This window comes from Marmota marmota, unplaced genomic scaffold (assembly GCF_001458135.2).
Source record: "Marmota marmota marmota unplaced genomic scaffold, marMar, whole genome shotgun sequence".
Classification (NCBI taxonomy): domain Eukaryota; kingdom Metazoa; phylum Chordata; class Mammalia; order Rodentia; family Sciuridae; genus Marmota; species Marmota marmota.
In genome coordinates, this window is record NW_026000108.1 from 29100051 (window position 1) to 29115223 (window position 15173).

The window sequence follows — 15173 nt, forward strand, 5'->3', positions numbered from 1 at the left end:
AAGTTCCAGATAGGATGCTCTGCCTTTAGTCTCCAGTAGCACCAGTGTCCAGGAGCAGACACCTTTAGTGTCTGGCGCAAGGCTTTTGTTTAGGCAGAAAACTTCAAGGCCAGTCCCAGGATACTCAAGAACAATGTTCAGCAAAGAGCCAGGCTAAGCTTTGTGAAGAAAGCCTTCATGGACACAGGACCCAGGACCCCAACTCAAACACCCAGTGTCCATATCCACCCGATGGGCTTGACCAGTAGTCTACTCTAGTGGAACCAGGTTTCAAAAACTATACCTCGGAAGGAGCAACAGTCCTGCTCACATGAAATATAGAAACCAGGGCAGCCTGACAGAGGATTCTTTAAGCAAGGACACCCTTCGACCATAGCATATGAGACACCCAGAATCTCTGGCTGCTGAAGGGCATTGTTAGAAAAAGCCATTCTGTAAAGACTGGGAAATTTCCATAATTCTTCAGATGTTACAAACTCCAAAGCACAGACATGAGGATTAAGGTCAATCAAGAAAACACAAAACTTCTAAAGGAAGAAGATAAATTGCCAGAAGTAAAAGAAAAAGACAATTCTGGAACTGAACATTACAAGGAGTGAAATGCAGAATGTAATAGAAAATCTTGATCAATCATGAGAAAGAATCGGTAAATTTAAATGCAGGTCATCTGAAAATATTCACTCAGAGAAGGAAAAAGGGAAGAGAATGAAACAAAAAAGAAAGCTCAAAAAATTTATGCTAGACCAAAGAGAAAGCATTCATTTTTCAAGAGAGAGAGAGAGAGAGAGAGAGAGAGAGAAAGAGAGAGAGAGAGAAATTTTTAATATTTATTTTTTAGTTTTTGGTGGACACAACATCTTTATTTTATTTTATGGATGCTGAGGATAGAACCCAGCGCCCCGCACATGCCAGGTAAGCACGTTACCGCTTGAGCCACATCCCCAGCCCAAAAATATTCTTTTTTTTTCAAGTGCAGATAAAATGATGCAAATAAGTAATATGACAACATAAAAAAGTAAAACACTTATGTGGGAAAATGAGTACACTGTCAACTTCACAATAGGCCGATGTTGTAATTCTAATTTTTAATTTTTTGGGAGAAAGAACTCAGAACTGAACCCAGGAACACTCAACCACTGAGCTAGATGCCCAGCCCTTTTTTAGTTTTAATTGTGAGACAGGGTCTCACTAAGTTGTCAAGCCTGGCCTGGAATCTGGGATCTTCCTGCATCAGCCTCCAGAATCCCTGGGAAAACATTCCTGTGCCACCACACCTATCTATAATTTTGGTCTGTCAGTCACTTAAACCTCATGCATGAAGGTTCAAACAGAAATCGTTTAGAAAATAGAACAAAACTGGTGAGGGTATTTTACAAAGAAGGAGTAGGATTCTCCAGCAATCAAGCCCTTTAGGAGCTTTATTTTCAACAATTATCCATACATAAGAGACAAAGAAATGAGAATAAATGTCAGAGAAACGGAGGATAACATAAAAGTCCAATACACACAACAATACACTTATAAGGGGTAGGAAGGAAAGTTTGGTCCAAGACCAAGCAACCACTTAGGCTGTATGTTTTCTTGGATGGTTGGTGTTTACAGCCAACGTGAGCATAGAAGAGAGACTGGTACCCTGCTTGGACCTTGCAGAGTAGGGAGAAACAAAGGTAGCTTCCATCTGAAATTGACAACTGATCTGTACAATAACAGAGGGCAAGAATCTCGTTCTCAGCAGGACTCGATGGGAAGTCTTGCCCTCACTCCTAAGCATAGCACAGGGACAGGGACCTGCAAAATGAGATCTGAAATTTGAGCCAGATCAGTCTATAGACAAAGCAGATGAAGGTGCTGACCAATTTTCCTGACAGTGTGACACTCACCCCTGGACAGAACAACAGAGCTATTCTGAGAGAGAAAAGCAATTTAATTCCCATTCTCATCTCCAGAACAGGTGAGGTTTTGATTCTGTTTATAATCTCAAGTTAAAAAAGGTGTCTGAATTGGGCCAGGGATGAAATCGAATGAGATCTGTTTTATTTTCTTTTAAAGATATTTTCATTAGTGCTTTACAGTTATACCCAACAGTGGGGTTCATTTTGAATTTATCACACATGAATGCAGTATAATTTGCTCCATGTCAGTACCCAGACACTTTCTCTTTCCTTCTACTTCTCCCTCCCTTTGTTCCCAATCCTCTATTCTACTGATTTTCTTTGTTTCTAAAATTGATGCTTTATAGGTATACACAAAATTAAAAATCACCATGGTATATTTGTATATGTACACAGCATAATATGGTCAATTAAAATTTGTAGTTTCTCTCTTCCTGGCCCTCTTCCTTCCCCCTAAGTTCTCTTCCTGTACTTTATTAGTCTCCTTTCTGTTTTCATAGGGGCCCCCTTTTTACCTTTAGTTTGATCTAGCTTCCACATATGACAGAAAACATCTGATCCTTGACTTCTTGGCATGGCTTATTTCATTTAGCATGATGTTCCCCAATTCCATCAGTCCCATCCATTTAACAGCACATGATGTTCAATGTCATTGTCCTTTGTGGATGTGTCAACTTCCATTCACTATGTGGAACACATTTTATTTATCCATTCATTAGTTGATGGGCACCTGCACTGGTTCTATAACTTGGCTATTGTGAATTGAACTGCTATAAACATTGAGGTTGCCTATATCAGTATTTTGATTTTTGTACTTTTGGATAAAAAACAAAACAAAAAACAAAAACAAAACAATTAATGAGATATCGAGGTCATATGGTTGGTCCATTCCTAGAGTTTTGAGGAATCTCCATATTGCTTTTCAAGGTAAAGTGGCTGTACTAATTTTCAGTGTCCTTTTACGTTTGCTTTTAAATGATCTCCCCAAAACGGACAGTTTCTGAAGTTTGAAACTCCACCCATAAAGGACTCTATCACAGAAACTTCAGCAATAATTAGTCTGAACCACTGAATGACAATTAACCTATTAACTGATTAATATTAATTTAAACCTACTGTCTCCTACATACAACTGTTCCATTTCAGCTTCCTCTTTGGTGTCCAATTTATTTTTCCTGTTTATCTTCTGTTACCCTTCCCTCTCCCACCCACATGCTTCAATCTTTACTTAGATTTTTCTCTGTGTATTTTCATTCTTTGTAATCCCTTCATTAAATTCTATTTAATATACAATTGTGAATGATTAACCAGTACAACCTGTACTATATTAATTTGTCTGCACCCACCTTCCCCCTGAGCTATTAGAGTCATAGAAATAATTAGCAATTGCATGCCTATTATACACTGTCACACAGTTTACTTTAGAAAAAATATTTTTTTAACATGAAACTTTTTTCTATGTATTTTCCATCCACAGTTGGTTGAATCTGCAAATACAGAACCCTTGGAAGCAGAGGGATAATAAGCAAAAGTAGGTATTGATTGGCAGCTTATACACAGTCACCTTCCATCATACATATAAGGGGTTGATAATCATTGCTTTTAGGTGTTACCTTCCATTCCTCCGACAAAGCCCCTTTACTTATTTTAGTGCCTTCATGACCAGAAAAATGTTAGGATTACACTTCAAATCACTGTAGTGCAAACAATCAGTAGAGGGGCTTATGGTGACTACTTAAGATCCCCAGATATTGTCACTCATCTTCCTCTAAATCATATAATGCTATCTCGATGAGCAGAGTTACATCAGTATGGTATCTTGAATCCAAATATTGATTTTTAATCAATTATTTTGTGCGTTTATTTATTTATTTTGGTACTGGACTTTAACCCAAGGGCACATTACTGCTGAGCTTCTTCCCCAGTACTTTTTAAATATATTATTATTATTATTATTATTATTATTATTATTATTATTAATTTTGAGACAAGGTCTCAAAAGTTTCTTAGGCCCCCACTAATTTGCTGAGATTGGCTTTGAACTTGCAATTCTTCTGCCTCACCCTATTGAGTCTTTGGCATCCATCACTGTGCCTGGCTCTTCCAAATGTTTATCAACGAACATTTAAAATATGAGAAATGTTTAATTTGGGAAGATTTGTGTGCAAAATTGAAGACCACCGAATTTTGAGTAGAGAATTGAGAAGTATCTACCATCTCACATTCAACTCAGGTTTTGGGGATCCATAATCTATCTATAGGTATAAAAAGTAATTTCTCTACTAAAAGACAAGAGTAACAATCATAATTCAGGCTAAAGGACAATAACACAAGAAGAAAAATTGTGTCTTTCATTAGTTAACCCAAACTACAATCTGGAATAGAAGAAAGTCCATACAGACTATACAAATTGGCCTCTCATAGAGCACACAAAGCAATGTTTTCAGCTTTCTGGGAACTTAGATTTGACACTGTGATTAGTTTTTTTTCCCCATGAAATAAATGTAACATGATACAAAACATAATGACCCTTCTTTAATTCAGAGATATTAGGATTTTTTTCCCCAGTTCCCAGCTACATAGACAAATCTTACGCAGGCAAGAGATACAGGATAACTTTATGTCTCCAGTCAAATAGAGTGGACGGGCAGCCACCAAAATTACACTGAAGTCATAATCATATTATCATTAAGATAATGCTATAGTAGATTGATTGCAATAATTGCTGCAATCAACGGCTTTCTCATATCCACAATCTTTGAAATATTACATTGCAAGATTTGCAAGAGGGGGTATCTGTTTTTTCTCCACCATTTAAATCTGTGTGGGCTATGGGATATGTTTAGCCAACAAAATGTGGCAGGAATGATATTATTATGGGTTAAATTGTGTATGCCCCCCCCCAAAAAATATGTGAAAGATATGATGAAGGCAGAGCAGTGTGGTACTTCCACAAGTCAAGGAATGCCAAAGATTTCTAGGAAATCACCAGAATGTAGGAATGGATTCTTCTTCCCAACCTCCTCCTTCAGAAGGAACCGAGCCTGCCAGCCCTTTGATCTCAGACTTGTAGGGCCAAAACAACGACAAAGTATATTTTGTTATTTCTTGCTTATGCCATTCATTCCATGGTGTTTTGTAGCATCCCAAGCAAACAATTTGAAAAATCTTATTAAAATCAGTCTTATATGATTGGTTTTAAACTATCATTATTACTTGCAACAAACTGACATTGAAATTAATACTCGGAATACCCTGAGCTTTTGTGTTAAACTTGAGGTATACCATCAGAACAGGATGTATTACACAGAGATGAGAAAACTCACCCCAAAGCCCCACATCATCAACAGATGTTCAAGGCTAGGAGCTCCAGAAACTTGCAAAGACACACAAAGAATTCTCCCCCCAAAATATGCACTCCCGCAACAAAAGAAACCACAGATATATAAAGGTGCAAAACTCCAGAGATAGAATACAAAAAGCTTGTTGTTAAAATGATTAATGAGCTACAGGAAGATTAAGGCGTGGATTTAGGGAGAAAATACAGGAGGTAAAAGACCACTTCAATAAAGAGATTCTGAAAAGAAACAAATCAGAACTCATGGAAATGAAAGATACAATCAATTGAAGTTTAAAAATCCAGTTGAAATTGTCTACAAAAGATTAGATTATGTAGAAAACAGAACTTCAGGTTTTGAAAACAGAACTTCCAGACAGTTTAGAAACTGCAGAAAGCAGTGAAAAAGTACAAACAAATACTGTGAGGGGAATGGAGAATAACTCTGGGACAACAAGAAGAGACCATAATTCAGAATCACTCTTCATTGAAGAGAGCATGAAGATACAAGCTAATGGCATTAAGAAATTTGGCACCTAGATACCCTTCAATAGATGAATGGATAAAAAATGTGGCATTTATACGCAATGGAATATTACTCAGCACTAAAAAATAACAAGATCATGGCATATACAGGGAAATGGATGGCATTAGAGCAGATTATGCTAAGTGAAGTTAGCCAATCCCTAAAAAACAAATGCCAAATGTCTTCTCTGATATAAGGGGGCGGGGGTGACTCAAAATAGAGTAGGGAGGAAGAGCATGAGAAGAAGATTACCACTATATAAGGAAGAGAGGTGGGAGGGAGTGGGAGGGAGAAGGGGAATTGCACGGAAGATGGAAGGAGACCCTCATCGTTATACAAGATACATGTATGATGATGTGAGGGGGAAGGAAAAAAAAAAGAGAGAGAAAGGTGTCACAGTAGACTGAGTAGAGAGAGGGGATGGGAGGGGAGTGGAGGGGGGATAGGAAGGGCAGCAGAATACAATAGACACTAGTATTGCTGCATGTATATATGTGGCCGTATGACCAATGGGATCCAGCAACCTGTACACGTGGAAAATGAGAATTCATACCCCATTTGAATCAAATGTATGATATGTCAAGATCATTGTATTGTCATGAGCAACTAATAAAAAAAAAGAAATTTGGCAGTGAAGCAATTAACAGAAAAATTTCCAGACCTTAAGAATGATATGCACATTCATATACATGATTCATAGAGGACCCATACAGTCAAGATTAACAACAACAACAACAAAAAAAACTTTCTTAGACACGTCATTATCAAATTGCCTAACAGAAAAAAGGAGGGAATATCAAAGCCTCAAGAGAAAAATAATATATTGGCATTTAGAGGTAAACCAATAAAGATCTGACTTCTCTGCTAAGACTCTGAAATCCAGAGGAGCTTGCAGTGAGGTAGTCCAAGTTCTGACAGAAAACACTTGCCAACCATCATGGCTATAACCCAAAAAGCTATGCTTCAGGACTGAAGGAGATGCAAGGACTTCCTAAGATAATCGTAAACTGAAAGAATTCATGACTACTAAGCCAGCACTTCGGAAAGCACTTTAAATGAGAAGAATTTAAAAGCATTCCCCAGAGGTTTTGAATGGAAAAGCTCCCTAGAAGAGCAGATGAAGTAATGAAAACCAAGACCAGATTAAAGAGTGGAAGTAAATCAAAGGTCTGGGAATATTAAACTGCTCTTTCACAGTGACTCATAATGGAAATGGTCTCAACTCTCCAGGTGAAAGACAGACTGGCAGAGTGGTTTTAGAAAGAAGGCCCAACAATGTGTGTGTGCAAGAGACTCGTTGTACAGGCAATTACATCTCCAGGCTGAAATTAAAAGGATGGAAATAGATATCCCATGGGAACAGGGACCAGAAGCAAACAGTAGTAGCTACTCTCACATCTGACAAAGCAGATTTTGTTCAAAAATTAATCTTAGGAGACAAGGAGTTCACATCATATTGGCTAAGGGAACAATCCACCAAGAAGATTAACTATAGAAAATATTTATGCCTCACAATTTGGTGCACCTAATTTTATAAAACAAATACTTCTTGACTTTACATCTCAGATTCTAATACCTTAATATGGGGTTGTTTCAATACACCCTTCTCACCAATAGACAGTTTTTTAAAATGTGCTCCTCATATGCCCCTGTAAGCAGTCTCAAGGCTTAGGGGCCACACACTTGAATGAACCTGTGGGTTACCACAGAGAAACATATTCAGTTGGTCTCAATTGTCATCTCAAGCATGCTAGCCAATCTGACCCCAAGGAACAGCTGCTCAGCTCTCAAAACTTTTGCAGAGGTCCACTCTCTTAAGAGGATGTACAGGAAGTTACATGCCATCTCTATGGGGAAGATCACATCTTGCCTACATGCCTCTGCATGTACTAAGGCCACACACAGTACAAGGCCTTTTCAAACACTACTAACATTTTTTTCACAGTTACAAATGTTACCAATGTAACTAAGTCATAGCTTTCACTTCTAAAACTAAGTATGTTGCACTCTCAAAAGTTGCATTCAATTGAACTTGTGCCCCTTATAGGACCCTTATATTGTGTTTGATTGACATAATAGTTTCTGTGTCACTTCCAAAGCCCCTTTGCAATGATGACTTAGACTTCAGGAAGGGGATTTATTTTTGGCCTTCCAACACAAAACACAATAAGTGTCCTTGGGGGAAACATTCTTAGTCCAGGAAAGCTGAAATGATCTAGGAGGGTTTGCGACCACAGATTTCTTTGGACTCCTAAAACAACTTTTCCTGGGGCCCTAAATGACTTAGCATTGTCTCTCCTTGATAAATCGTGTGTGACCAGTTCATAAAAATATTTTTATTTTAGCACTTTCTTTTCTGTCCACAGTCCCGACCTCCTCTGCAACATGCTGTTTGCTCAAATTATCTTTTAATATGTAAAACTTCACATTTCCTTGACTCATTCCTAATTTTTCCTTCATTGAAGATGTATGAGGTGACAGGCTTCATACCTGATGTTGAGAAGCCGGTCAAATCACATGTAGTCCTTCAATGGTGACAAAGTGGCATGCTAGAAAAAAAAATAACTGCAGGTGTATGGGGATAGAGAGTTGATTAAGGCCTTATGGAAGTATAGTTGTTGACGAAGTTTTAGAAAATGTGAGGAAAGGTGTTTGAGCCAGAGCTCACACCTTGAGTAATGCGTAGGATTTGACAAGCAACAGGAAAAAGGCTACAGGCTTTGACTCAAGATGTACAAACAGTTGGAAGGAAAAAAGTCATAGAAGGCATTCTCGGAGCTGAAGTTCTTCCTCAAAGGTGAAGTTTGGGTGTCTGTGAAGAATGAAAGCATGAATCCAAAGCATCTGACTTGGAAACACACACAGTTTAAAAGACTCTATAGCTGAGAACACTATTAAAATGTTTTGTTAAAAGCTAAAAATCAAAGTAGAATTTGGGACAAAAAATAATTAACACCTTTACCATAGAAAATGGCTTCACTGACTCAAGTGGTGAGGTAATTGGAAAAGTTACTAAGAAACGAAGATGCCTGGAGGACAAAGCTGGGACTCAGAGGCAATTCTCCAAAGGAAGTTAAGTGTTTAGAGGGAAAATGCTCCTTGTGTTCTTGAAAGTAATGGGAGAAATTTATTTCAAAATTGCTTGTATTCCAGTGTCAGCCTGTGAAGGGAGCCCCAGAGGAAGTATTTTTGAAGGGAAGGTGCACAATGTGGTCCTCCCTGGTAGGGTGCGCCCTTGTTCAATAGGGTTGAGGGCAGAGCAGGGCGTGGCTTGTCTTGGCGTCAGTGTTGACGTTGGGGTAGACGTAAGTTTTCCCAGCAGCCCCCCGGACAATCGCGGCCCTTGAGGTTCACAGACCATGGGGGCACTAAGCAGTCGGATGATGTGGCTCAGGCGGGATCGTGCCCCAGAAGAGCCAGGTGCTGTTAGAGATGGGCAGGAGGCAGTGGAGATGGAAGCAGCAGTGGTGCAGGGGGAGGAGGAGGGTGAAGAAGCCCAACTCTCCACCAGTCAGGTAGGCCACAAGCGGAAGACCAGCCCAGGAGGGCCGCTGGCCAAAGCTCCTCGTAGGGAGAGGATCAAGGACAAGTCCAGGTCCATTTACCAGGCGCTCTTCCTGAGGGGTGAGGGCAGCGACATACAGATCCGTGCATTGGGGGAGGAGTGGAACTTACACAGGGTCTACCTGTGCCAGGCAGGGTACTTTGCTAGCATGTTCAGCGGCGCCTGGCGGGAGACACACATGAATACCATAGAGATACAGATGCCTGATGAGAACATTGATCGTGAGGCCTTGCATGAAGTTTTGGGCTCCTTGTACCGCGATTCCATGATCATCCCTCCCTGTCGAGTTGTTGCCATCCTGGCCACTGCCAGCATGCTACAGTTGGACGAGCTAATTCAACAGTGCAGGGAGATCATGAAGGACACTGTCAGTGCCCAGAGTGTGTGCAACTACTACTACTTCTCAGCCGAGAACTATGGGCTTCAGGACATCAGAACCATTTGCCGCCAGTGGCTGTTGGACAACTTGATGACCCAGCGTAATGAGGAACTTTTGATGGAAGTCAGTCTGGATCTCATGAGAGAGCTTATTGCCTCTTCAGATCTCTTGGTGATGGAGGTGGAGATGGACATATACACCACACTGAAAAAGTGGACGTTCCTACAGCTGCAGCCCACATGGAGGGGCACCCGAAGAGCATTACTGCCCGATGCCAACTCGTGGTTTGCCAGGCATAGAGGGGAGTCAGAAGGTGCACCTTTTCTGGAGACTGAGCAGGGCAGAGCCTTCATTCCAGTGTTCCAGCAGCTGCGGCTAGCCTACATCATCTGTGATCTGCCATCCGCACTCATTATTGACCAGGATGCACTGATCCCTGCCGCATGGTTGACCCCGGTATACAAAGAGCAGTGGCTAGCACTTCTTCGGGCTGAGCAGACAAAGGAGATTGGGCCTGTGGATGTCTATGTGTCTGACCTCCAAGGAAACAGCATGCGGTGTGGGGGCCAGCTCCAAAGAGATGAACAATGCAGCTGGAGGTGGGCAGGCTTTAACTTTGGCTGGGACCTGGTGGTGTGCTACAACAACCGTCGCATTGTATTCCGTCGCAGTGCACTGAACAAGTCCTGTGGTCTTGGGGTCAGCTTACTCTGGCAGAGAAAAGTTGCATTCCGCCTCCGACTTGTCTCTTTGGACAGGAATGGAAGAGCCATTTTTAGGAGGGATACAGAATATCAGATGCTTTCCCTAAGAAAGGATCAAGAACTAGAGGTAGTGAACCTAGAGAACCAAGATGTGGTCTTCCCCTTATACATGGCATGTAACTTCCTGTACATCCCCCGGGAGAGGGGCACTGCCCAGAGTGAGGACTCTTGCAAAAGCCCAGAAAGCTGAGCAGGTCTTCCCTCTGCTCAGGAGTGGGCAGTGTGCCCCAGATGCCAGCTGCCTCTATGACAAGGGGACTTGCTGATCTGTGATGATGCGCACAGGTTTTATTGAAGTGTAGGCCCTAACGCTTGAAACTGTTTACAGGGGCATAGGAGGAGCATGCATTTCAAAGCCAAATCACCTCCAGAACTCAATTGTGCTGTTAATGTGGCAACCTGTCCACCTGGTTTACCCTCCATCAACTGCCACATAATTTCTGAGAAGACAAAGACCAACGGACTTTAGAGAGAAGCTGAGCTTTACCTACTCTATTCTTCGTGAAACTCTTTAAAACATGGCTTTCCTGTAGTTCAATTAAGTGGATGTTGAAGGTATATTCTGACTCCTCTTTCAGTTGGCACTTTTAGAGCTCCCATGCTCCACTCATTAACACCACCAACACTGGTTTCATTCCTTGCCCACCCCCCCTTCCCATATTTCCTGCCAATGAGTGCACTGCTTACTTTCCGTAGTTTCCCATTGTGTGTACCAATGCAGACTACACAGATGTCTTCTTTGTGTTGGTTGGTCTTCAGTGAAAGATCATCTTGATGCAAATTGGAACTTACTTTAATTTTCATAGCATAATAATCCCAGAAAGTCATTTCAAAATTTATAAAACCGTACTTTGGGACTGGGTGGTAGGAAGCAGTTTGTTCTATGAGGATATTCTTTTACTAAATACATATTTGTGTGTGGCACCGTCAAAAATTATCTTTTCACCAGAAAGTGCTCTTTAAGCAAGCTCATGGTCTTTGCTCTTCAGAATCATTTGCTTTTCAAACTGTATGTGGGGGCTAGGTGGTGGACTGGTTCATGACTACTGGTAATTTAATTACTGTCACTGCTAATTTAAATACTGTCATTCTCTTGCTCCCTCCCAAATGTCCACCTTGTTTCATTTCATTGAGTGACTGTGGTTAAAGAATGTCAAAGAATTATTTAAAACTCTGTTTAAGAATTCATACACATAATAAACATATACTTTGGAGAAGTGTAAAAATCTACACCAAGATTTACAAATAAAAAATAACTCTACAAGAGTAGCATTTTACTGATTTGAAACCAGAATTTTTTATGGGTTTATATTTCTCTTCCCAATTACATCTTTTTCCTTTTCCACCCAGTTTAGAAATTACTCTTGACCTTCTATTCATTTTTCTTTCTTAAGCAGAAATGAAAGTCCATACCAAATCTTCATACTAATGTTAGGGTAGTACTTTGATAACAGTAATAGGAAGTGTCCCTTTCAAGGTGCCCTTGATGTACCCTTTGATGTCTGCCTTAATTTTTCATTTCCTTCCTGTCATGTTCCTTTATGCTCTGTTTGCAAAAAGTAAATCTCATTTTCATGATTTTAAATACAGTTGGGAATAGTATGTAATGTTTTGTATAATGGTAAAAGTAGGTTTATGCTTTACCACTTTTACTTCCTTTATGTAAATTTTTGAAGCAATTTCATCTTACGTTTTCCTGAACTGAATACCAGGATGTCGTTCCCTCAAAAATGAGATATCCTCGCTTTTGAAATTCAGAAACTACTCAGCTGAAAGTGAACATTGGCTGAAAGGTTGCTTCTGCTTTGTTACCCAGCCAACTTTTCAGTTTATTATTGCTATTTACAGTACTAGAAAGATGTTTGATGAAGTACAATGAATGGCATCTGAAATATACACATTTAAACTCACACAAACCCTGACTGCTGTCATTTGCCAGCTTGGGGCACTTATCTAATTCTAGATACTTTAGTATCTAATACTAGATACTTACTTTTCACTTTAAGGTTTTTAAAAAATTATTTTGACTGCTAAGTCTGAGGTAGCATGCTTCCCACATGAATGCTAATTGTTTATAGACTCTCAGTAAAGGAATGCAAAAGCAGGACAAGATATACAGTTATGGAGATTCTACACAAAGCCATCAAACTAAGTGGGAACAAAGTATATACCGCACCAATCCTTAAGAATGATCAAGATTTTTTTCCTGCCTTTGTGTTTTCCTCTCTGTTGCTACCTATCAGCATTTGTCTTGTTATCTGTCTGTCTGTGTCTGCATCCATGTCTATCTTTGTATGTCTTCATCTATTTTGCAAGTCTTTCTTTCCATCTTTCTCACCTTTATTTTCTGTGTTTGTCACTGTGTCTTTCTCCTTCTGGCAGTCTCTGCCTCTTTTTTTTTTTTGTGTGTGTGTGTGTGTGTGTGTATACACGTGTGTGTGCACACAAGCTCACATGCCCATGCTTACCTGCCTTTCTTCTTTTTAACAACAATAAGAACATACAGATTTTATTGTATGCCTAAGGCATGTACCGATTAGACTCCTGTCATGGTCTCTATATGCCTACCTGTGTATCTTTCTCTTACTTCTGCCTATGTCTGCCTGTCTTTCTTTCTTGGACTTTATTTCTATCTATTTCTACCTGGTTCCTCCTGCCCCTTTTCTGTGTATACTGGTTTACCTGCCTTTAGTTTGAACAAATGGTATATATATATATATATATATATATATATATATATATATATAATCACCATCCATGTTTCCATCTTTCTGACCAGCTGTTTGTATTTTTTTTTTCCACCAGGCTGATCAGACTCTAGATGCTTCCTTCCCGGGCACCATTTTATCTCTTCTTATGGTCTCTGCTACTTTTGTTATAACCAAAGACAAATTTGTACATTCTTTGCCAGTTGTTATCACACTAATATGCCAATTGAAGATCATGTGAAAGGAGTGAATCAGTTTTAAATTTTCTGGATATTTCGTCCCACACTCCCTCCTCCCCAGGAAAACTAGAGACACTGCATGCTTAATTTTAAATGTCTGAAAGACTTTAACATTATTCTGAATACACAGGATAATTTGTCACGTGTGTTTCTGTAAGATGTTTATATAAAACAGGTATGATGGTTAATGTCAGATCCAGCATTTGTTTTAACTTAAGTGTCAGAAGAACACCATGTAATATATTAAAGATAATGGGAGGTTCATAAGGGGGGGGCCATATTAGGGTTCCTTAAAGCATCATAATATGATTAATGGTAGTTGGTGAAATGATCAGGCTATTTCTACTTGACTTGATTTTGTAATATTGAGAAAATTTCTATATCAAATTGTCATTTTCATATTTTACATAATAGTATAATCAGGTTCTCCAAATCTTTATTGCAAATAGTTATTGTTCTTTTAAAATCTGTTTCTGAGAGACACGCTAAGCATTACCACTTTATGGATTTGGCAATTTTAGTGAATTTTTGAAATGTGTATACTTTGAGCCTTAATGATTTGTATGTACAATTTTTAAAGCTGCACTAAATGTACCCTGAATTCCTCCCATGATCCTTTAAGAATTTAAATGTGCAGTAGATTAGACAATGGGGGTGTGGAAGGGAGGTATGGGAGATAGAGAAAGAAAGACAGTTGGATGAATCTGACATAATATTCTCATGTCCATATACAACACAGTGAATCCCACCATCATGTATATCCATGAGAATGGGATTCTAACAATAATGAGATATATTCCATGCTTATATAATTATGTCAAAGTGGATTCTGTCATGAATAACTAAAAACAACCAATAAATAAGAGAGACTTAAAATCATTATATATTTGTACATAATAATTTACATTTAATCTTTCATCATGACTTTTAATCCTTCATCATGACTTAGATTTTGCTCCTTAAAGATCAAGCATATAGATCCATTCAGAATTCGTCCCAATTATTTTTATATTTGTAGTTGGTTCTGTCATCTTACATCCGCTTCCAAATTACCTGATTTTTTTTTTACTCTTTTTCTCTTGCATTAACCTTTCTTATTACTAGATTTTTGTATTTATTGCCATTGGATGGATTGAATGTTCTTTGCTGCCTTATTACTTGTAGTGGCTTGGAAGTAGGGTATGATACCATGAATACATATTTGTGCAAAGGATGACCTACCCCAAGTCAGTGTCCATTTGGACACAATTTAAGACCCCAACAGTCATTGCAAGTTAAAACTAAACTGGTTATTTTGCCTTGGAGATTGAAGGGTTGTGATAGAGCAGGAATCTAAGATCTACTGAATAGCATAAATATTCTTAATGCTTTATAATGCATAGTTTTCTTCATTTGATCATCACAAACATGATGCCACGTATCCATTCTTATATCCTCATTGAACATGGGAAATGATTAAGTATCAGAGTGGTTAAGTTACCTTTCCAATATGACATAGTCGAAATTTCTGCATTGCGAATGTAAATATAAGTCCCTTTTAGTGAATTTCAGCAAACTCACACCACTGCACATTGTCTTCAAAGGTAGATATATAAATGGTAGCCGTACGTGGCCTTTCACATCAAGCAGTTAAATTTGTAATTTTCCTGAAGATGCACAATCACAGGAAGATGAGATTTTATACGTCTCAAACCACAATTTTTATTACATCTGCATAAAAACTGTCACTGCCATACACCGACACAGAACCTGTCCTTCATGGA

At 39.1% G+C, this 15173-nt stretch overlaps 2 protein-coding genes across 5 annotated transcripts in view; both read left to right on the forward strand.

Annotated features, from left to right (window-relative positions):
- The window catches only part of CUNH4orf19 (chromosome unknown C4orf19 homolog), a 174353-nt gene that overhangs the window by 124915 nt on the left and 34265 nt on the right, over window positions 1-15173 (forward strand). The window lies entirely within an intron of this gene.
- Window positions 9115-10653, forward strand: LOC107138942 (germ cell-less protein-like 1). Its single transcript, XM_015481747.1, has one exon. It carries the CDS (start codon window positions 9115-9117, stop codon window positions 10651-10653), a length of 1539 nt encoding a protein of 512 aa, XP_015337233.1.

What these genes read in the sequence shown, in the direction of transcription:
- LOC107138942 (XM_015481747.1), top strand. Translation starts at nt 9,115, where the DNA reads ATGGGGGCACTAAGCAGTCGGATGATGTGGCTCAGGCGGGATCGTGCC.